Source organism: Dinoponera quadriceps, unplaced genomic scaffold (assembly GCF_001313825.1).
Source record: "Dinoponera quadriceps isolate SergipeBrazil2010 unplaced genomic scaffold, ASM131382v1 scaffold657, whole genome shotgun sequence".
NCBI classification, from domain to species: domain Eukaryota; kingdom Metazoa; phylum Arthropoda; class Insecta; order Hymenoptera; family Formicidae; genus Dinoponera; species Dinoponera quadriceps.
The window spans coordinates 142460-165676 of NW_014554751.1; the positions used below are offsets into that span (position 1 = coordinate 142460).

The 23217-nt window shown below is 41.0% G+C and overlaps 2 protein-coding genes across 12 annotated transcripts in view; both read right to left on the reverse strand.

Moving 5' to 3' along the window:
* The window catches only part of LOC106741261 (uncharacterized protein CG43867), a 68646-nt gene extending 54740 nt beyond the window's left edge, over positions 1-13906 (reverse strand). For 5 of the 6 annotated variants that reach the window (XM_014613053.1, XM_014613050.1, XM_014613052.1 and 2 more), the window contains exons 1-2: positions 13583-13906; positions 9118-10417 (exon numbers count right to left, since the gene is read on the reverse strand). In XM_014613053.1, the coding sequence (XP_014468539.1) occupies positions 9118-10149 (1032 nt within the window). In that variant the 5' untranslated portion in view covers positions 10150-10417; positions 13583-13906. Of the gene's footprint in view, positions 1-9117; positions 10418-13097; positions 13158-13582 lie in introns of those variants that run through there. The other variant, XM_014613049.1, reaches the window with a different exon arrangement.
* A 2232-nt stretch (positions 13907-16138) lies between these two features.
* Positions 16139-22551, reverse strand: LOC106741273 (thyroid adenoma-associated protein). 6 transcript variants are annotated; one of them, XM_014613084.1, is made up of 15 exons: positions 22216-22551; positions 21244-21384; positions 20517-21152; positions 20302-20408; positions 19927-20236; positions 19604-19849; positions 19159-19518; positions 18757-19032; positions 18465-18674; positions 18077-18267; positions 17692-17978; positions 17399-17505; positions 17163-17316; positions 16828-17087; positions 16139-16546 (listed from the first exon to the last, which is right to left on the reverse strand). In XM_014613084.1, the coding sequence occupies exons 1-15, from the start codon at positions 22396-22398 to the stop codon at positions 16244-16246; spliced, it is 3771 nt and encodes a 1256-aa protein (XP_014468570.1). In that variant the 5' UTR covers positions 22399-22551; the 3' UTR covers positions 16139-16243. The 6 variants fall into 6 exon arrangements, with proteins under 6 accessions (XP_014468570.1, XP_014468567.1, XP_014468566.1 ...); XM_014613081.1 differs by having other exon boundaries at positions 17250-17316; positions 17399-17978; XM_014613080.1 differs by having other exon boundaries at positions 17399-17978.
* Between the last annotated feature and the right edge of the window lie 666 nt (positions 22552-23217).

Sequence of the window (23217 nt, forward strand, 5' to 3'; positions counted from 1 at the left end):
GCACCCATGATTTCTTGCGCTTAGGATTATCGTAACGAATCCATTTTTCATCGCCAGGCATAATTCGATGCAAAAACGACTTCCGTTTTTGTCTTTGAAGCAGCAATTCACAAATGGTTAAACATTTCGCAATGTTTCTTTCTCTCAATTCATGTGGGACTCAATTTCCTAGCTTCTGGATCATTCCCATTGCTTTTAAACATTTGCTAACAGTTGACTCATTGACATTTAGTGTTTCTGACAACTCTTTGAACGTGAATTCTCTTCCAGTAATACCTCCAATTCTCCATCTTCAAACTTTTTCGGCTGATCAGGGCGCTCTTTGTCATTCACGTCAAAATCGTTATCTTTGAATTGTCTAAATCGTCTCAATCTCTGCAAGTTGTTTCAGATAGAGTATGCTCCCCATAAGCTTCCACTAGCAGATTCATTGCTTGAGAGAAAAGTAATGCTTCCCGCAAATGCTCTTTTTTGTACAAAACCCGATATCCCAATGCAATACCCAATGCAATAAAAAATTATGTTCTTTGCACTAAGATCTAATGTCACACATTGATTATTAAAGCCTATTGGCAGTACTTTCATATACAGCAACAATTACTTTCGGTTATGTTGAAATAGCACAACTACTGACCTCTATTAATCAACAGCGAGAATTAATTCAAGCACCTAATAATTTATCAGAAAAGAATTGATGAAAAGTCATAAAATTGTGGAATTCTATATTTTATGCAAGAAATAAGATATTAATCTGAAAAATAGGAACGGTCAGAAATTACCGATCTGTATTTCTAATGTTAAACCGACCAATAGTATTGGATAGTAATCTGTTAAGTGCGTTCCTCACCGCGTTTCCGCATTTCAAAACCATAATTTTTGGGTTCTGTTAAAAAAGTTATTTCGTACGCATTTTCCAGACGGAATTATTGAAATTCGCTAAAACATACCGCGGTCGCACAATAAATTTGTGCAACCGCCTCTTGTCGATATTCGTGCATTCCGTAGACAAACCGTGTCCACTGCGTCCCGAGTGTGGGTGTAATGGACACGAGAGAAAAATCAATTGCCGCCCAAGGGCTTTTAATCACCGGCCCCTGTCCTTTCATTTCCACGGCTCGTGTCGACTGTCGAAAAGTCTCAAATTCTTTTTCCTCCATGAACGCCCAACAACGTCAATGACAGGTTTTGTAAAATGGTTATACACGACGAACGCGGTAAAAATTCTATGGTACTGTCGTGCACCGCGTTCTACGGTATACACAAATAACGCATGAATCGTCGAATCTTTTCGCGGCCGAACAAAAAAAACTATGCGCAAAACTTCAGGTTATTCGTCGACGAAACGAACGCGTGTTCATTCCGTTGCAAAACAACGCGTTTCGATTGGAAAACAACGTGATAGAAAATTGAAGTTTGGAGAGATGTCGAGAATTCGACGGGTTATTCGCAGGGTTCACGTAAAACCAAAATTTCGGACTTTCCAGATATGCGAGAGCGAAGAGCGCACGATGAAAGGGCGAAGAACGCCTGACATTATTAAAATTCGAGATTACTTATTATATCCGAGGGCGAGGCAGACATCGCGGTCGAACGAGCAACGACACGGCAGGCAAATGATATTAACGTGTCCGTCGTCTAGCGACATCCCCGGCGATACCCGGGTTAAAAAAAAAGTCCATCCGTAGAACACGGTCTCGGCCCGTTATGTGCGAGCTTTATCGTACGTCAGGCCGAACACAACCCCTCAGTGCCTCGATCCCTCCGTTGTCCCTCACCGTTATGCTCCGACTGCGAATACGCTTCTCCCCTCGCTTGCCTGGCGAGACATTTTCCTCGAGATTTACGCGGGCCGCGCAATCCGGACCTCGCGAGCCGTTTCGTGATGCGGCATACCGAAATATCAAAGCGAGATTGAACGCGGTTTTATGTAATATCGATCGCCGTTTTCGGGGATTCTCAGTGCTTCGCGTGCCGCTGCAAACCCCGGACTTGGATAAACGCGATGATCGAATCGGAAATACAAAGGAAAGAGGGAGGAAAGGAGAAACGCGTTGTAGGAGCGAGCTAAGTACGCGATTCCGTTGGATGCAGTTCTATTGCGCGAACTATACCACTGTTCACGCGTTAGATATACCGTGACCGTTTCGCAGGCGGATGTAACTTAAAAATAAATGAGCGTCTGCGTGTAAATCCGTTCGCACGAGTAAGTCCAAGGAAGTCGCGCGCACGGTAAGAGACGGCGCTTTTCAGGCGGGTGATATAGCGCGCTACAAGTACGAGAACCGCCCCAATTTACGATTACGGTGCACGAGGGGGTTCAAACGAAGGGTTAAACCGGGTTTAATCAATTCTCGACGAAACGCGCCCGGCGAGCTACCCCGACATTGACGAGGCGGATTTAGCGGATTCCGTGGCATAGAGCGAGTGACGAGGTAAATGGCGAGGAACAGGACGAATAGCGATCGAGATTCGTCCATGATATCGCTTACAGGGTGTGAATCTAAGATGTTCCCCTCTTTTTATTTCGTCATTCGACGCGTATCTCTCACTCGGAGATGTATCTCACAGTAGATATCGAGAACTTTTCGCTAACGGAGGCTTCGGTGCCCGGGAAACAGTTCTTGCTGTATCTCGGCTATTCTTCCGCTCGTGGACGATAATGCAACGTGTACCGCAATTCAACGCGAAAAAAGTTAAGGAAGCTTTTAAGCGATGGTTCGCTATTTTTCGGACGCAATTCCTTGGCGTCGAATTTTCCTTGTAACCCCGGACTGTCCGACGTCGCGGCGCCGTTCTTGTACGTATACGATACAGCGGAACGCGCAAGATAATGAAAATAAGAAAAATAGGAAAATTGTAAGATTTACCTTCGTTCTCTTATCTGGCTTTATCGTATGGAATGTGATATGGCCGAAATGTTTGAAATAAATTCGTCATTAAGCGACGTTGATTCACATCTGAATCAATAATGCCCGGCTGAAATTCCGTTTCCAATTGTGGACTTGGAAACTTACCGCCGCGTCTATCACACGTCGTTCCCACAACCTTACTGTGTTCCCCGTACGTGAACGAGGGTATAAAATATACGGTAAAGTAGGGTCAAGTGAAGCAACCGAGGCTTCTAAGTGAATCGAGCGAATAATCCTCCTGAATTAAATAGTCTTCACCTTCAAACAATTTTTTCCCGACAAATGTTAGATGTGAACTCGTAGTGTTTTTAGAAAAAAAATTCGGTCACGTCGAGCTTTAACCTCGTCATACAAGAATCGCCGTGTCGTTTCACTTAGACCGGCGATTCTCAATTATCCCACTTGACCTTACGTAATTAACCGCATTAATTAAAATTCATGATCAAGCGTATTATGTTTGGCCATGTACCACCGCATGTGCGGTGCGTATTATTGTATTAAAATATCCGATTTTATAGCCTGGATAGAGAAAGACGCGATAGAGAGACTCGCCGTTGTCGCGCTAAAGTATGAAATCCTAATTCTCGCCGCTCGCTCTTCGAACTTGAATTTCGTTAAAGTTTCGCGTAAGCTTAATCCTTTGACTGCTAACTGCTCTAAGTTGAAGCGCTTCGCGTGAGCGGCGTGCGGCCGGCAGTAGCGATCGCTGGGGACTGAATACTTTTGCGCGCAATATGGATCTTATCGGCGGCGTATTAACACATTATAATATAGTACACAATTACTATTACTTTGTCCACTGCAAAATGAATCCAATCATTTTTTATTTTCAATATATATTGTTTATTCATCAATAGTAAAGTTTTAAAACGCTATAATTTGATAGTTATAATGTATGTGTTTGGATATTGGAAATTGAAAAATTGAACAAATAACAAGTAAGTAACATAAATACTCTATATATAAACAAAAGACATGAGACAACAGTAAACAGCCAAAGCCTTCGCCGAGCGTGCATTTGCGTCCATAGTCTACATCGATGGTTTGAGCCGGACGCACATATGCGCCCATAGGCCACACCGATGGTTTTCGCTGGACGCATATATGCGCCCATAGCAGTCAAAGGGTTAACTACTAATTGGGCGCAATGTCCGTGACTTTTGGCACTGTACTATCCGACATAGACGTCTGTTGCAACGAGAACTTCGCAGATTGTAATTCCCTGTCTCTACCTGTTTTGTCAAACGTACGCACGGCTACTTATAGACACATACGCGCGCACATTTATGCGCCTCGTTTCCTTGTCGCGTTACGATACCGTCATTGGAATTCTTATCGACAAGTTGTAACAGATACCAAAATTGTTTCTTCAAGCTACAACTAGAGCTCTAAAAATCTCCATTCGCGGGCTGCCTCGTATTGCAGGAGAAACTGATTGGGCTTTAGCGATGCTATAATAACAATGTAACGGCACGTGCAGAAACTATCCGCTATCCATTAAGATAAAAAGTTAAAGACCATGAGCGTGTATATCGCGAGTCGATCAACGATCGGAATATTGTGCACGAGGTCGATGGATGCACAAATCAAGGTAATGGCGGATATTTCACGCGGCGATGTAACGGGCGGCGCGCGTCTGTCTCGCGTAGGTCCCGGGAGACTCGAGCGTATGCGTCCGTATCAATCGCGAGATACGCGAGTCGGCTATCCGTCTTTATTTGTCCCTATCGCGCGTTTCCTTCCGCGGAGGAAGGTCCTTTTCGTCAATCCTGGAAAGTTTCTGCGAAAACTGAAATAGAAGATTAGAAAAAAGGGTGATGGAAAGGAGCGAAATTGATACCGCGTCCCAAAAGAGACGTCATCCATAAAAGAAAGAGAAGGAGAAGAGGGAGATTATAAGATTAGAGAAAAACGGAGTAGGAAGAAGAAAGAGTGATACTATGTCTCGACAGAAACAGTGATCCATAAAGGAGGAGGAAGATTATAAGATTAGAAGAAATGGGAAGTAGAAACGATGGAAGAGTGATACTGCACCGCAAACATCCACGAGTGCATGTCCATGGGAAAAAGGAAAAAGGCAGAGACCCATCTGGCCTCTGGATTTTGCGAGGCGTAATACGAAATCGAAGGCGGGTTCCGGCAGAAGCCAAGTTTCATTAACGTGAAAACTCATTAGCGAGTGGGCCGGTAAACGGTGCATGAATAGACGCGACAGGGGAAAAAACGATAATCGATGTTAACATTAACTTTTAATCGGTTTAATTGTAAACCGCTCGTCGACGTTAAATGTCCCGTTATCGAAGAGAACGATTAAACTACCGCGGAGCTATTTTTTCGTCATACTTTACTAATCTCACGAGGATCCAACTATCATCTGTTTGTATAATAAAAAAAAATTGCGATTAAAGCCGTAAGGTTGCGTTTGGTTAATTGTGTTTTTACATAGACACATAAGCGCGGGAGGGAAGAGAGATAAAGAGAGAGATGGAGAAAGAAAGAGAGAGAGAGAGAGAGAGAGAGAACTGTTTCGGACTGTCGCGACGTTGACAGACAGACGTCTTTTGAAATCCGTATCGGCATTCGGAGGCTTGTTGTACGTCTATTGGTAGGAGGACGTCCATTAACGCCAACCGAGAAATCAATATTAATACGGATCACGTTACAAACAGGGTGTATAATGCGAACCATATTTATTTTATTCGCATAAATCTTTCTGCATTACAAATTCTTCGATCAATTTAGAACCAATTTTTTATTAATATAAATATCGAAGGATCAGTAATTTAAATTGCAAACGACTGAGAATAGAGGACTCGTTGGAAAATTCACCTCCCAAAGGATTCGCGAATAAAAGGTCTCGTCGAGGTTGAGACACCCTGTATGTTGACGCGCGGTAGCTGCCAGTGCACGTCGCTCGGATATCGAATTCAGTAGTAATGCTCCGACAATACAATACCCTTCCGTTCGTGCCGCATTATGTGTATTGTATATTTGCCTAGATAATGAAACGTCAGGGCCAGCTCAGCGACGTTATTTATAATCCACAATTGATCCCGCTCTCCTTTTTCATTCAAGCTGATATATGGTATATACGCGCGTTCCCTAGCGCGGATGCATGTTCACACGCACGTTAAGCCACGTGCGCATCGGAAAACGATGAATGATAAGCAATGAGTTTCACGAACGGTGCAGAAGATAAACTCATATATTAAACGCAACTCATGTACGTGTAATTTTAACGAGTTTTGGGCTCAATACTATCCAGATTGCTCCACTTCTGTTGGATCGACAGCATTAAAGTTAAATTCACGTGTTTCGACTTAACGAAAACAACGAGAGAGAAATTAATTACGCGTGTTGCACCTCATTTGCTTCTAATTTTGCGACCAAGTTTTCTCTCTCTCTCTCTCTCTCTCCCTCTTTTTCTCTCTCTTTTTCTTTCCATAATTAGATCTCAGTGATCTTGCTAAATCCGCTTTGTGTTAGACAAATGTTTATTATTCAAAACGAGATTATCAAGCGGGAGGGCAGAAAGACCTATTGCCTTAGCCCGTAAAGCCGCTTGGGACCCCTCCTGTGCTGGAAAGTAGCTCCGAGATACATCAAGGATTTCGTCTTGAATTTTGCACGCGCTCGGGACACGCGGCTCCCCGCCTCGATAATATAAACAGCATCCGCTTTCAGCGAGAACACGCTACCGCAACCCGGGCGATGCCCGCGCGCAATATGCGGGCAAGAATGAAAGACTTCGATATTGCCGACGACCGAGTTTTACAATCGTAACGGATAATAAACACAGTGACGTCTGGCCGGATGAAGAAACCTTAGTTTTTTTCGAAACCTAGTCGGAAAATATCCAAACATACGAAAGATAGAGAGAAAGAGAGAGAGGGAGGGAGGGAGGGGGGAAAGAGAGAGAGAGAGAGAGAGAGAGAGAGAGAGAGAATATCGTTTCATTCGTGTGCCACGCGACTACGATTCGTCGATTCGTCGTTTAGCTCTCGCAGCTTTTTTCCCGTCGGTGAGATATAAAACGAAGCGCGCGGGTATTGTGGAAAAATTCGTAAAAAAGAAAATTAAAAAAGAAGAAAAAAATCGCGCGCGATATTACGGCGTGTCCGCCGAGGCGGACGTATAATTTCCGACCCGACGTTGAATCCTCGTCAACGTTCCATACACGTCCATTCCGTTGTCGCGGAGCGCGGTCGCGTGTCCCCGCTGTCTCTTCCGCGGGGTAGTTTGTTTGAGTTAACAACGTGTGTGCATCTAACGAACGAACGAATGAACCTAAACGGACATATGCATGCACCGAGGAGAGATCGAATCGAGCGGATGGAAAAGAACGGAGGAGGCTTCTCTCCATTTCCGAACCAGGTATGTTTCCGACGACCTCATTTATTTTCCAATTTTGAGATGTCCTTTGAGGAATATCAAAATAACGTTTGGGAAACAGACGATGGACGATATTTCGAGGGGAATTGCTTATAATTTATAACACACGCGAGAGCCACGCTGTGCTGTTCGATCGAACGAGTATCTTTCCTTCCGAAATACGAGCGACGCATCATTCGTCGGCGCGCGCGAGCTCGTTTGTTCGCGCTCGTTCGTGCTTGCGTTTCAATGTCTACGTCCATTCGCGTACATACATTCGTTCGTTAACGTCTGTTCGTACTGGTCGTTCGTTAGGCGTATACGCTGCTATAACACGCGCGACGCTATTCGACGCGACGTGACGTGACGTCGAGAAGCGTAAAAAAGGAATTTACATGGGAGAACGCGATGAAGCTTCCGCCTAAAAAAATTCTCTCTTCGCGAATGAGCTTTTTTAACTCTCTCGAGCACGGCCCGCCAAAATTAATAGCCATTAAATGTCGTTCGCAAGAACTCGTCTCACTGAACGATCAAGACGATGCATCTCGAAGAAGCGAGAACAAACTGACGGCGGACAACGCTACGCGTTTATATGCCTTATCTGAAGTGATGACGTTAAATCGGTGCGCGTGGCCGTGCATACTAATCGAGACGTGAGATACACATTTCGACTCCCCTACCACACACATAAGAACTCCGTGTAATTCGCTTAACGTATGTCATGCGTATGTAAAATTCAATAGAACATTAAATATTCCTTGAAACATTACCGATATGCTATCTGGATTAAGAGATCGTTCCATCTAGCAGCGCCGTCATCGGCGGCGTTGCCGAAAAAATAAGTTATTACGGATCAATAAGATCTAAGAACGGATATTCTGGTGCATTTTTAAATATTAATGTTATAACATATATTGGTTCATATTAATATTATTTGTTTAAAGATTTCTGTTAAGTCGTATACATGGAGAAAATATTGTGGTAAAAATTACCACAAATTTTTGTAAGATTAGATCATACCGGAATTATGACTGAAATTATTATGAGTATTGTAATTTTTAATTATGTATAAAATGAAATACACCACTAAAAATTACGACGCACATTATAATTTCAGTTATACAATTCCGTTTTGATCCAGCATTACACATTTTTGTAGTAATTTTCATTACAATATTTTCTCGTATTTTCGTGTACTAAACGTATGTTCGTTTCTTTCAGTCGGATATCGTACGCTGAGAATCGGCCTTTCATGCTGAAACATCTTTTAATTCCCAGATTAACATTTTTATCGATATTTTTCGTTAATCCGTTTCCGTAATATGACTTAAAATTTAACTCCTTATTAGTGTCGGTTTACAATAGGTATTTTAAGCCTTAAGTTTTAAAATACCTATTGTAGACCGACATTTATAGTAATCGTTATGAAAAATATTGCCTCAGCCAGAAATCGAACTTGAATTTCCCCAGTATTTTTTGCAACGCTACTATAATAAAGAATCGATAAAAACATTATTTTGGGAATTAAAAGATCAGTTTTAATATGAAAAGCTGATTCTTCGCGTACTGGTGACGGGGTGCTGTTGACGATTATTGATTGAAAAAATAGACGTATATTTTTTTACTAGTAAACAAGAATGTTTCCACAGATAATATTAATATTAACTATATTAATATTAAAAAATAACACTGAAGTATCCGTGCTTAAATTAGCCCGTAATAAGAGTTCTTCTTTGATCAAATCGAGATAGTCATTTATTATTTAATACTTTCGGAAATAATGATAATAATACTTTTCGGAAATAATGATTGTTCGATCGCAAAAAGAAAAACTCACCTTCTCGCGGAGCATGTCCCTCACTCTAGTCGCCTGGCTCCTGCTTCTGTGCAGCTCTAGCTGCAGTTCCAAACACCTCTCCTGCCAGTTGAGCTCCTCCACGGTCGTGGTGTAGCCATCGAAGCTCTTGGAAGTCGCGTAGCTGGGCCTGACGTCCAGCTTCTCCCTCTTCACGTCGACGCTGCCAGCGGTCGGCCTCTGATCGACAAACAATCGACTCGTCTCGTACATCCGCGACGTCGGTTGCTCCGGTTGCCTCCCAGAGAACGAGAAAGCCCTGTCGAAGTGGCCCCTGCCGGAAGGCCCAGGGTCGAAGTTCGACCTCACCCTGCAGAGCCCGGCGGGGTCCTTCGGCTCGTAACAGCCGGCGGACGCGGCCAGATCCGATTGCGGCACGAATGTCCTCTTGTCCGCATATTCCACGTGGCCGCTCGACTCGCTCGTGAAGTCGTACGGGCTGCACTTGGGCTTGTCGCTCCGGAGCTCGATGTAGCCTGCGCTCCGAGCGCTCTCGGCGAAGCTCTTGTCCCGTTGAAAGAACAGATTCGGCACGTTGACGTAGGGCGAGTCCCTCGAATGCACCGGCAAACCGTCATCGCCGCTGCCTGTCGCCACTGGGACATTGTTATTGTTGTTGTTATTGTTGATGTTGGCGGTGCTGGTGACGATGCTGGCAGTAGCGGTGACGGTGGCGATGACTGTGGTGGCGGTGACGCCGGCATGTCTAGGCCGTGGCGGTGGCGTAGGTGCCTGTCGAAAGTGTCGTGGCCAGAGCCGCGGGCTGTCGGGTCCGCTGGAACCAACCGCCGAGACAGCGGCACCACTCGGACCCGCTCGGGATGATGTTGGACCGCCGCCGCTGACAGAGGTGCCTGACTGGCCACCGGAGGGTCCGCTGCTTGCGTCGTGCACGCGGTTGCCCAACCGCGGACTGCACGGAGCCGAATTGGAGCCGAAATCAGTGTTGAACCGTGCGATAGGATCGACAATTTGTGAGAGACGGCGAGATGGTGAGCCACGTATTTCATCCATCCCAATCGTTGTTCCTGATGATTCGTCGTCGACACGTTGTTCGCCGTCGATCTTTTATTACGACGCGTCTTGCCCGCTTTCCTCCTGCCGAAGAATCCTCAGTGCATCCGGCCCGTGCTCTTCTCCTCGGGTTATCGCGCTCCTGCAAGGAACGATCCACTCGATACCGCTCATAGGGTAGGGGCTGCTCATCCTTGCCATGTTGTTACCTCACACGCTCGTTCGGCCATCGTCGATCGCGACATCGTCCTCGAGCTTGCGCTGCTGTCTGTGTAAAAAAGTCCCTTCTTTTTTGAGAAATATTATGGAGCATCGCATTGAGATGCGGGGTTGCATGTGTGGGTATGTAATAAAGTGGAGAGGGACCGGCGATATCGTAAAAACGGTTTCGGCAGCGAGAACACCTATTTTTTATGTAAATTGCTGCTAGCAATAGTATCGCGCGGTCTCCCGTGTAAACTGTAGCCTGAGTTTCTTAATCCCTTATTTACAGTAAAGGCTATTCGATACTCGGCTTTGTCTGACATAGAACGGTGTTAGTTTGTGTTTTCCTCTTTTGTTTTTTACGTTTACAGTGGAAAAGATGAGAGGATTCGCGGTATGCCGATCGCTTCGTTTATCGTAAATATTTTACCGTAGCGAGACGCTGAAGTCGCTCATCGTCGAGCGAATAGCGGCGGATGAGAAAAGTGCAACGCGGAAAGATGGCATGCAGGGCTGCAAAGTTTATTTTAAAGTCGACGTTAAAAGGAGTCAAATGAAAAACCGGATGGAGGGTGCGGACGAGCATGCGTCTCGTTCTGCAATTACCACGGACGAGTTGGCCCGCGTGGCGTGGCTCCGTGAAAAAATCCAGTCTTTACGAGCCGCCGCAGGAAGTAGATGACGAGCATAAATTGGAGAGTTAATATAAAAAAATATTGCAAACGCCGAGAAATTAAAATCCCGCCGGGAGAGGTTAGTTTCTCGCGAACAATACGTAAGGTATATAATTTAAATTCGTGAAATAAGAGCTTCGAAAAAATTTATCTGGGAGATCGTTATTCCGGCTTTCCTGACGAGAGAAATTTATTTTCCGTATTAAAGAGGAAGAATTATCTTCGCGGGAGAGATTGATACGTCCCAAGAGAGAGAGAGAGAGAGAGAGAGAGAGAGATGTTAAGTGATTACATTTGTCAACTTCTTTCCCTCCAAATTACGATATGCCACTCGTGATATAACGTGAGTTCCGAGTCGTGACACGTGACACGCAGTGAATTAACTTTAAACGGTCGCGAGGTCATCCAATCTCTTCTCGCGGACCCCCGCCGTTAATACATCGAGCGACCTTTTCTTCATGCGATTTATATCTGCGCGGTTTTCGATGGAGCGCTGATCTTTCATCCGGAATCTGTGTGATTCCGGCTTTTAATGGGAACGTCCGAACAGCATTAAAAATTTTACGCGGGGAAAAATACTTTTTCCCTCTTGAGAACATTTAGAAACGATGCGAGGGAATCAATGTGCAACACGCTCAAGCATACGTGTAAATATAAACAAAAACAAACTGTTTTGCGGCGGAAAGATGAAAGAACAATTTTATTTATATTTAACTACATCCTTGCTGCTTATACGACACTTCCATTAAGAAGGAAATAGATTGGTCGAAGAAACCACAGGCGAAAGGTGGCTTTTATTAGGTTTGGGACAGCCTATGTATGAAGACAGTTCTAGGCGGTCCCCCGTAGTACCCATGAATAAATTTGAAATTAACTTTCGAACGCGCGATTTCCGCGTTATATGAGGCGCGACGAACGCCGTTCGCAATCTCGGGGCTTCTTACAGGAAAGACGTCCTTTATGTCGCGAAGGGTTCGCTCGGAATATTCCCTGAGTAAAGTCTCGTCCGAGATTACGAGCAAGACTTTCTATGATGGCGCGGATCATAAAGTGAGTCTGCCAGTGTTTGACCGATCCAATTCAAATTTAAAAAACGTGTAATCTCCGATAAAGAAAAGAAAACTCGACGTCATCACCACACCTATAACCGTATCGACGATGGTGGATTGCCTGTTGTTAGAACGCTGTTTTGTCATTGCGTAACGAGCGGCGGTCACGAAGCGGTGGCCGCGGGCCGACCGGCCGATTGGCGTATGGCTCGCATTTTGCATAAATTACGCCTTCTTCTGTCCAACTTGCGTGATCGCGCGACGTTATTGTCGAAATAACGATGCGGCGCGGGTCGCCGCTGCAGGCGCGGTGAAACAAATAGACCGGTGGCACGTGAATCGTACGCGAGACGTTCCCACGCACGCCGCCGACTGCTGAATTTCGATTCGCGCCCGTTAACGATACGCTGATCGATGTCGATAACATGTCGATAAGACTTGGTGCGAGAAGAGGAAAAAAGGAACAAGTTTGAGACGTTTACACGTCGAGACACGCGGGAACTCTTTAATTCGGCGGCACGGGATTCATGATAATCGACGCAAAAAATATCGCGGCACACGACGTCGATACGACGGCGCGACGCATTCGGTTCCGTCGAACCGTACTCGTAAATTTCAAGCGGATGTTCGTTAAGGAGAGCCGATACTCGTCACGAAAGAGGCGAGAATGGGCAATGAGAGCGATGAGAGAGAAAACGTGTCCTTCGTTTGAGAGGCGCGGGACAAAAGATGAATTCGAGACCGATGACCTTTTCCTCGAGGGAGAGAAGACACGGAAGAGAAAGAGAGAAAGGGAGAGAGAAATGGGAAGAGGAAAGGAGGAAAAGAGCAACGACAAAAGAGAACGGTGGAGAGTGAGTGAGTGAGTGAGTGAGGGAGGGAGGGANAAAAAAGAAAAGATAAAGAGAAATAAGGAGCAGGCAAAGAAAGAGCGTCCGAGAACGAGCGCCGTTAGTCGATCGGGCGCTCGAAAAGGCTATTTAACATTCCACGCTTGGAAATAACGCGTTTCAGGAATCACCTGGCGATTGACTGGCAGTGCTAGTTTTCAAACTCGTTTCCCTCCGCGTTCGTGCCTCCGTACGCTCCGTTGTCCCGTCGCTCCCTTGCTGGACCCACGGTGGTCCCGACTCACTCTCTTTTTATTTCTCCGTTCATCGCGCCGTTTCTCTGACAGCGAACAATCGGTCGGCTTTTTCCCGCGAGAGTAAGATTCGCACGAGACACAGGTCGTACACACGTCTAAAGGCCGGCCGGTCGGTCGATTTGTCTGTCAGTTGGTCGGTCGGTTGGTCGACCGGCGAAACAATCCCGCGACCGTAAAATGACAGCTCGCGCAAGTAGGTCAGGTACTGAGTGGTGACCGGAGGGGAGAATGGGACAGAGCGAGATGAAGCTCTCTCTTTCTCGCTGCCCCGCGGAACAGTTCGGAGCAAAGTTCTCGGCAAATCGCGATCGCTCGAGCCACCATGTCACGATCTCACAGATAACGAACGGCGCACTCACCTTGCTGCAAGCGGGGCTGAGGTGACGGCCCGTGACAATTTGAAACGGCCGCACTGAACACACTCCATGCCTACCTCCTGTCGTACACGCACAGACAGGCACCGTACTCCGTATAGCGGGCAGGCGAGAGGGCGGACAGCGGGAACCGGAGAGGGTATACGCCTCGTTTTTCGGAACTTTCGCAGTCGGCGGGATGCGCCCCGACGCACCGTCTCCCGTTAGACGTGGACAACAAGCATCGACGCGCACAAAAAGCAGATGATCACGACGCGGAAGCGCGAGAAATAGAAAAATACAAGCACCACTCGCACTGTAGCACGTCGCGTCGCGAAATACGCGTGCGAGTCGGTCCCACTCGGCCATGCTCGGCTTGGCTCGGTCGCTATCGGCGCGACTCGATTCGCGACCGTGGCGACGTCGCGTGGCGTATGCGCCAAACTTTTCGACCTACCGAAAAGCGCGCGCGTTTCGATGATGTTACGTGGAAATGGCGTTTTAACGAGAGAGAGAGAGAGAGAGAAAGAGAGAGAGAGAATAATAAATCGTGGAACATATATCTAATATATTTCATATACATACAGCATACGACATGTACGATATTAAGGGACTAAATGTTATTCCCAATATCAACATCGTTAAAAATTGACAGCCATTTTAGAATGTATACAAAACTGACGTTATATGGACAATTACCGTATAACACAACAAGAATATTGCCCGAAAGTGGTTAATAATGTATCACAACATTAATACTACATTATAGGCTGTCTAGATGTTTATATACGATGATCGAAACAGTCGGTAATGTCTATGTTTACTAATTCGAATCGCCGTATCTCGAACGTCATTGCTGATCACGAAATTACGTGCAAGATAGTTTCTAATCTTATCGATAGCAACAACGATTCAGTTCGATGCAGTGTTGTACACTAAAATAGATAAATGGCCAGTTTTCTGTTCCTGAACTAGGTTGCACTTTTTACCTTTAGAGTGAGACAAATATATGTCGCAGGGAGATGATAAAAATGGAGATTTGATCAAATCCCTAAGGTAGATGATCAAATCACGGGTAGGATGATTTCGTGAATTGATCATCTGCCTTAGGGATTTGATCAAATCTCCATTTTCATCATTTCCCTGCGACATATACAACATAGCGTTGAAGAGAAAGAACAAAGTTTCTGTGTAGCTCTAGTTCAAGAACAGAAAACAGGCCTAAAACTACAAACTTACCTCACTTATTTCGTCAAATAGAAGAAACAACCGTATACCGCACTTCATTAGCACTACTCCATCTTTTCAACGGCAACGCGATGAACACTGGGTACGCGTATCGTATAATCTGACTTGCATAGACCGATTTATGCGCTAAAACAATCATCCATCACTCGAACCGACTCTACCGACACTCATTTGCGCGCAGAATTCATTTTTGACAGGTGAAAAGATACAACGGGTACGGAGCGGACACGACCAGAGTTCGAACTGCCGCGAAACTATGCGAAGCTGCCGCGAGCGGCACGGTCATGTGATCGTTATTTGAACGATGTTTCAAGAGAAATGAGTCAACAATATTGTAATTGGACAGTTGTATCGAGAGTTTCTATATTTCGAAACTCAATTACTGTGATGTGTGTTCATTGGCCTCTGTTCTTTATAGTTGAACTGATTGCACTAGTTCAAGAAATTTATGCACACCGTGAGAATCTTTTACGTATGTTTCGTACGTGTCGATGTGTATGTAAATTTGTTGAACTAGTGCAACCAGTTCAGCTATAAAGAACAGATCACATATTCAGTTATGAACGAATCGTGACGCGACGTGTTGGAGCACCCGTTCCGCATTTCTCGAGTTGTCAACTCGCCTCGTGCGGTTTCGCGTGTAGATTATTATTGACCAAGAATGCCGAGAGTTTCGCGTGTTCGTTAAGTAGTCGCCGGAAACATATCTTGAGAAGGAAGTAAGCGGGATTGCTGAAGTATTACGCATACATTACATATACAGCTCAGAATTCAAATTGTTTCCTCTTACATTTCTGATACGTCGAAGAAGTATCGTGCTCGAAATCATCGAGTTTGTCGAAAGTGAGTTTCGTGTGTTTATTATGTGTGGCAAAACATAAGGAAATTATTGAAAGCGACATGTCGCAGAACTTACCGAGTGAGGAATCGCATCATTGTCACGTAATAGTGGTTTGAAGTTCAAATGATTATCTTTTTGCGTCTTCGACGCGTTGCGTAAAATATCGTCGGAAATGCCGGAAGAAATTTTCGTGCATAGTATCATGGAAGATATCGTTAAAAGGCCGTCAGAAGCAAGTATCTCACAAAATGAATCATCCAAAGGACGAATTGAAATTTCCGGTTTTCATCACGTTGTGGCAGTTGGAGCTTAAATCGCAGCGTTCTACTTTTTCATACCGCCGAAGGAAGGATCGGTAAGTATATTTTATATTTCTTTCAGTATTGTTTTCGAAATCTGTCCATGCGAAATTGTCTTACAATATATTTTTTACGATATCAACGTCGGGTACAGTTAATGCTTTTGTGAGAATATATTGTCAAGTTTATATATTTATTAATATTATAATAATATGTATATATATATACAATATATATACAATTAAGTACAATTATGTAACAAAGTGACGAAGTTCGGCGTTACAACGCCGCATACTTTTGGCATGCCAAAACTTGTAGCAACTTATCTCTGTATGTTGGATCTAAAATTTCAACCAATTCTTTTTCGATTGTCGGCACGTTGCTCATGTAACTGCGTACAATATCTTTGAAGGATAGTGTAGCAAAATTAACATCTAAACGGTAATTTATCCATTTCACAATATCCAGTGGTAGTGTGCTATCAATAGAATACCGTTGTACAACTGACTTTGTCAAATCATAGCACATTTCTGATATTCTTACGGGCTCAAAGACATCGTAATTTCTGCATTTGTTGAAGACCTGGTGGTAAATTTTAATATCATAATTTTAATAACGGAATTTTAATTTTTTCTATTGCATCTTGCTTTATCAGTTTTAACATCATCTGTTTTTTTGAAAAAAAACTTTATAATGAAAATAATTATAGAATGTCTTTGACATAAAAATATTTTTGCAATCTAACTTTCCCCCTCGCAGGACTATTATATTATTTTAGAAAATATAAACTTGAAATTTTTCTTGAGATATTTATAAGATATGTTTTGTGACATCTACTAGCTTATCTCATCTATAACGCTTACATCAGTTTCATCCATTTCGTAATCTGTATCTCCTAATAACGACACACTCCAGCAAAAGAAAGCACTGATGGCTATTTCGGGACACTTGTCAGCAATTATATCGTTGAATTTCCGAAAGAATACCGGTAACATTTTCTCTATACACTCCAATTCATTGGATGGTTCAATATTGCAGATCAGTTTGCATGCTTCGCGTCGTATATCCATATTATCATCGACTAATAATTGTAATATCATTGTCCACCAATCCAACACGGGTTCTGTAAAAAGTCTTTTTATTATTGCACTGTTATTTTGATCAAACTCTATTAAATTATAATAATTAACAAGCATACGGCATCGCTCGGCATTAATGTCGCCTTCATTAAAAAGATCATAGAGTATATCAAAAACCGACAATCTGAAATCTTTGCACAACGAACCAATCCAATTGCTGTCGCAGACTTTTCTGTAGATATCCTCTTTATATTCCATTTCGAGCTTTTTATCCTTAAAATATAAACGTCAACATATATTACACAAATATATTTACGCAGAGCAAAGAAAAACAAAAGTATAAAAATGAGCAAACCGTTAATTTGTGAATCAGTGTTGCCATGCATTTCCCAAGCAACCGTAAATAATTAACACGTTGCAAATAAACATTGTTCGCGTTATGCGAATGTATTTTCTGCAACACTAAGATGCAAATTTCACGTCTTTTATAAAAAGCATCAGTGATAAACCATTCATCCGCATTCATTAGGCAATTGTACAAGAAATCGAAAAGTGCGTCTTGCACATCGGGATTATGTTTGTATAAATTTTTGGTGAAATCGACAGCTACATGAATAGCGTAATTGCCTAGTAAATTTCTTTGTTTACTTTCTTGTTCTCTTGTTAAGACTTCGGAAACGGTGCTCCAAGCAATGCTTTGTATTTCGGCTTCCGGCGTGATCAAGAGTTTTGAATATATCTCGAACATTTTACTCTGTCCATTATGTACTATTTGCAAGAAATTTGAATATTTTCCGACGCACAGCATGAGTCTGATTACGGATATTTTGTACAACTGCTCGCCTGGCCACGGTTGCCCTGGCTTTGATAAATCCTTTTCTGTTAAACACTGCTGAAGAGTATGCAATATATCCTTCATTTTGCAATCATCGATTCTAAAGACATATAAAAATATGGTTTAGATAAATTTGCTCATTCATGCTTAACTCATAGATAAAAACAACTCATAGTTATGATGAAAAAATTATCTCACATGTCTTTCTCTGCTCTATATAATTCATGAAGGATATCGACGTATATGGTAGCTATCGGAAAACGATTGAACCCATCGGGTCTTCTCTTCAAGTAATTTAATATACATTGCAATATAGTTAAGAGATCTATGACTTCATAAGGTTTAAGTAGTTCTTTGTCGGACGGGAATTTCCATAAGATTTTAAGTATCTACAAAATTAACAAATTAGGAATTAATTTTTAATGACTGAATGAATACAGGTCATATTTCATTTTTTAATATCTTAAATAGTCTTAATGATATAACTTTCTGTACTCAATTTTTAATTATTATTTTTACATATAGTTTTTGTAGCTATCTTAATGCTTAAATCAATGTAGTAATTGGCAAATTTTGTCACACTTGCCTGCAGCAGGTAGCCGTGAATTTGGTTCGCCGAGGCTCGAAAATCTCGAACATCTTGAATTGTTTGTAAAACCAATTGAAGCAAATTTGTCAAAGTACCATAGACTGTACTTTCAGTTAATAACGGTACCAATGCTCTAGCTGCGAGCTCGCGTGTTTGATGTACGGGACTTTTAGCGCATTGTGATACCAAATTACGCAATTCATCTGTCTGGAAACACACACGTCGTCACGTTATTCTGTTTCTGAGAGAGAATTAAAATAAATTTCAAGATTGAATAGTTCATAAACACCTTCCAAGCGTTATCAGTTTCATGGAAATTATTAATGTATAATCGTGACAGTAACAACAAAATAGCTTGCACGTTCGACTTGATCATAGTATCATTGGTCGATATGAAAGTTCGCAATTCCTCCAGGATAAAAGGCAGGAGACTGGGATACCTTTCGAAAAATAATCTCCCTGTCATCGTGTTGCACGTCGTCAGATTAATGTGATCCTTAGTTCTTTGAACACCAAATATTCGAACTATAAGCGCACTAAATAACAACGTGGCTGCGTTACGTTCCTGTATTCCGATTAAAAATTATTGGTCGAAGTTTATATTTTAAAATTATTCTTTGCGTGAACAGAGTTAAATATATATTAATTAGGATATCTGTAGCTTTTATACGAGAATAATATAGCAACTTACCGCCCACGTTCTACCATCGTAATTTTTAAATGCCACTACTAAACCATCCGCGATGTAATTCTTAACTATGTCACCAAGCTGAGAGTGTCTAAATAAGGCTCTAAGGATATTCATGGAATGAATCTTTATCTCGGTAACATCAGGTTTAACTTCCCGATCATAGTATTCGTTCTCCATTCTCGGCTCCATTAAATGCTTATAGCAGGAAAATATTGAGTTTTCGTACATTATGCATTTTATTTTTTGCCATAAATTAACAGTATCTTCAAGCTTTGTAAATTGTAACAAGATTTTCATAACTGAGTGAAAGAAATGTTTCTTGGGATAGTCACCGTTCTTTAGTGCCGAGGACAGTACTGCCTATAAATTTCAAAAGTAAAAATAAGATAATAACTTGCCAAATTTTTTTTTATGCAATACGATTTTATCCTTCATTTTTTAGTACCTGTATCAAAAACGGAACACCCGCGCTTCTTCTTGTCGCGCATAATTTGGAATATCCTGGCATTAATCCTGTGATGCCTATTAATGTGTCGTGCAAGCATCGTATAGGAAGTATATTTAAAGTTCTATTTGCCAATTGCCATAAGCGCGTACATAGTTGATGGAAACCCACATACACTTGCTCAAACGCACCTCTGTGCTTCGTTTCGCATAATAATGAGACAAGATGTCTCATTATTTGTTCAAACTGTTAACACACAATCGATAAAATATCACGATTAAATCATGAAGGTGTATCTCACATATACATATGGATTATCTTACTTGTTCCTCCGTGAGCAGTCCATTCTTAAATTCATTCGTTTGTATTGACGCTTTGGTGGCGAATAAACCGAACAAGTGACTAACTTCTTTGACCGTACGCCAAGAACAAAGTAACACCATCTGCGGTGTTATAATCTCTTTTCCGGGAAATGATGTATCATTGTCGAAATTTAATGTTTCCAAGTCCATTGGTAAATGGCCTTCTGGCGAGGAATTATTTATTACTACAGAAACGGTGTGATTTAATTCGAAGCATAATAAAATAATATTTGCCACAGTATCTTGCCATAATTTGTCCATTCCCGCATCCCTAAAAGTAAAGCAATACATTAGAATTTTACAAAAATTAATAGCTTAACAAGTTATCTTTTATACCTTAAGTTATAGTCGGAAAGCAAACTTCTTATGCAAAACAGGTATCCATACAGGGAACACTTAACAATTACCATTCCAATGTTCTGTTTTGCTAAAGCTAATGCCTCCTGAAAAGAAATAAAGCAATATATTCTACACACATTTTACACAAACATTGTAAACATATAATTTCAATAATGTTAAAATAATAATAATAATATTACGTATCTACACACTTGTAATTTTCTGTACAATAGCAAGACTAGCTGTAATATCATTGCCTCTGTAACATTATCATCTATATTATAATAGTCACAGAGAACGTTTTTTATAACAGGAGATAGCATAGATATTTTTAACATGTATGCAGCTGTAATACTGTCAATAGGTCGTATACTGTTGCCTAATTCAAGTGCAACTTTAATTATTAGTTGAACTTGTGACTTTGAATGTAAGTTTAAAAGTATTGGATTCACATATTTTAACAATTGATATGCCATTTCTTTGTTGGGTTCGTACGTGTCTAGTAGTAAACATTGGAATATTGTTTCTACTTGTTCCTTCCTCCATTCAATATCTTTAAATTCATTGTAAAGGAATTCTTGCATAAGCAAAAGTATCTGTAAGCTGGAACGTCTACGATGGTATGTTGCATCTGGATACAGATTGTTCACACAAATTTCACGTAGATTTATAAAAAATGTAGTATAATCCTTTATATTACATTCAATTTGTTCAGACATTTGATAAAATAAAGCATTTTCACATGCTTCAGAAGTAATATTTTGTTTTTTGTGATGATTTCTCATTTTTTCTTGTTGTGTCCATCGTCTTCGCATCACAGCTAAGCTATCCCTTAATCGTTTTAAGGCCTATAAAAAATAAAAATAGAATTAAATTTAAATTTTTTAATAAGAGTTATTTTTTTCTCGTTTGTTTGAGTAAGAGATATTTTTTTCTTACTTTTTTAATAAAGGGTATATATTCCATCTTCTCACAAAGATTGTATTTTAGAAATAATAAAATCATATCAAGTTCCTTGGAAGTAAATCCTAATGTACTTTTTCTTGACTCTACCAAGAGTGCCAGCGTCTTTAATCTACACTATGTGATAGAAAAATATGCCAAATGATTTCTTTACTACTTAATTTTAATGTTTTCCTAATATATATTTTAATAATGAGTATTATTTGTAAAATATTATATAAAAATATCTAGTAATAAATATTTATAAAAAAATATATAAAAATATATAAAAATTTATAAAAAATATAAATAATTACTGTTAAGACTATACATTATTATAATTTCATCGATATTTGTGCTGATGTAGCTAAATTAAATAATTACCTAATTTATATTTAAATATTATATATTTAGTTTTTATTTTGTTCTTGAAATTGAAATATTTCATCTTACTAAAGTATGTGTGATGAGTCTATCTTATACTAAAATTGAAACAGTGAAGATTAGCATAGATCCCTACACAAGGTATATCTAAATAGAAACTAATATAAAAAATAATGGTAATTATAAATTCAGATAACAATATTTTAAATAAGTAAATTATTAATTAACAACATACCTTGTATAAGGACCTTTGCTAATTTTCACTGTTTTTACATTTTAATATAGTAAGTAATTAGTAACTAACTTATCGCACACACTTTAGTAAGGCGAAGATTTAGTTAGTACTCATATTTATTTAATACCATGATTTAATATCACGAAACATGCCCATAACAACAACATTTCATCGTTATGATAAGTTTCCTAATCTATCAAGTCGTCAACTTTGACGATTCGCGGAACAGAGCAACACTTTTTTCTGCCAGATTCTTTCGTTTCGTGCAAAAACGCGTCGAATAAGCGTAATTTCATCGATATTTGTGCTGGTGTAGCTAAACTAAATAATTACCGTATTTAATTTTTTACCTCTTCGCTGTAATGTCCGACATACGTTTCTAAAACATAATATTCCAAAGTATTTCGCCATTTCAAAGAGTGCTGGGTACAATTTTCATCGATATCCAAAGTGCCATTTTGCTTTAATATTCTTAGGTTATTTAAATAGTGGCTTAAAGTATTTTCTTGATTTTTATTAATTAATTCTTCCATTGTTGGTACACGCAATAAATGGCAAAACGTAATCTTGTTTTTCCTTTTATTTATAGTGAGACAACATGTGACAGTATTATTTTAGGTTAGTTCTGTTCCATGAAAAAATTGTATCATATATGTAACACTATTATATGGCTAATGGAGTTCGGAGCGAAACCGCAACTACGGTGCGGGCAATGTTCGTCTGTCTTTATCACTGTTCAATTTGTTGTAAAGCGCATGCGTAACATTTGTCCTTCCATCATGGTCTAAACCAATACGATTGAGCAGACGCTATAATGAAAACTAATAATGTAAATTTGTAAGCTTATGTTTACCATCTGTTCGTATAATATGAGGACTCTGTCACGATAATACAAATATTTATTTTTCTTATTAATTATCAATTACTCAGTTCCTTTAATAAATCTGTTTACATTTTGTCACTACGCTTGTGCATTCACGATTATTAAACAGATCTTCTCTCATACTTTCTTATAGAGTCAATAACCGTCCATCTTCTATCCTTCAGTGTGGAGTTTACTCCCACTTACAGGAAAACTGCTGCGTTAGCTATATAGGGTGCGTTCGGAAAGACGCTATCAGCGCTATTTATTGCTAAAGACCGTTCGCGGAGCTAAAAGATAGTGCTAACAAACGCAGTCATGACGTCACTAGTGGTAGTGTGTTACGTCTTTACTACGCGCTACAAACGCTATTCCTTCCGAGGTAATGGTAGCATTAGCGTTTGCAAGTTCCGTGAACACCCAGAACTGCACAACATTGTATGTCATAGTTCTTGTACATGAATATCATACAATACGAGTACATCGTATT

Excerpts from the sequence above, each read along its gene's own strand:
- LOC106741273 (XM_014613080.1), bottom strand. The coding sequence starts at position 22,398 with ATGGAAGAATTAATTAATAAAAATCAAGAAAATACTTTAAGCCACTAT. Across the intron at positions 19,519-19,603 it reads GTGTTCCGTTTTTGATACAG|GCAGTACTGTCCTCGGCACT; the intron begins GTACTAAAAAAT and ends TGAAATTTATAG. Across the intron at positions 17,317-17,398 it reads CACTGATTCACAAATTAACG|GATAAAAAGCTCGAAATGGA; the intron begins GTTTGCTCATTT and ends TTATATTTTAAG.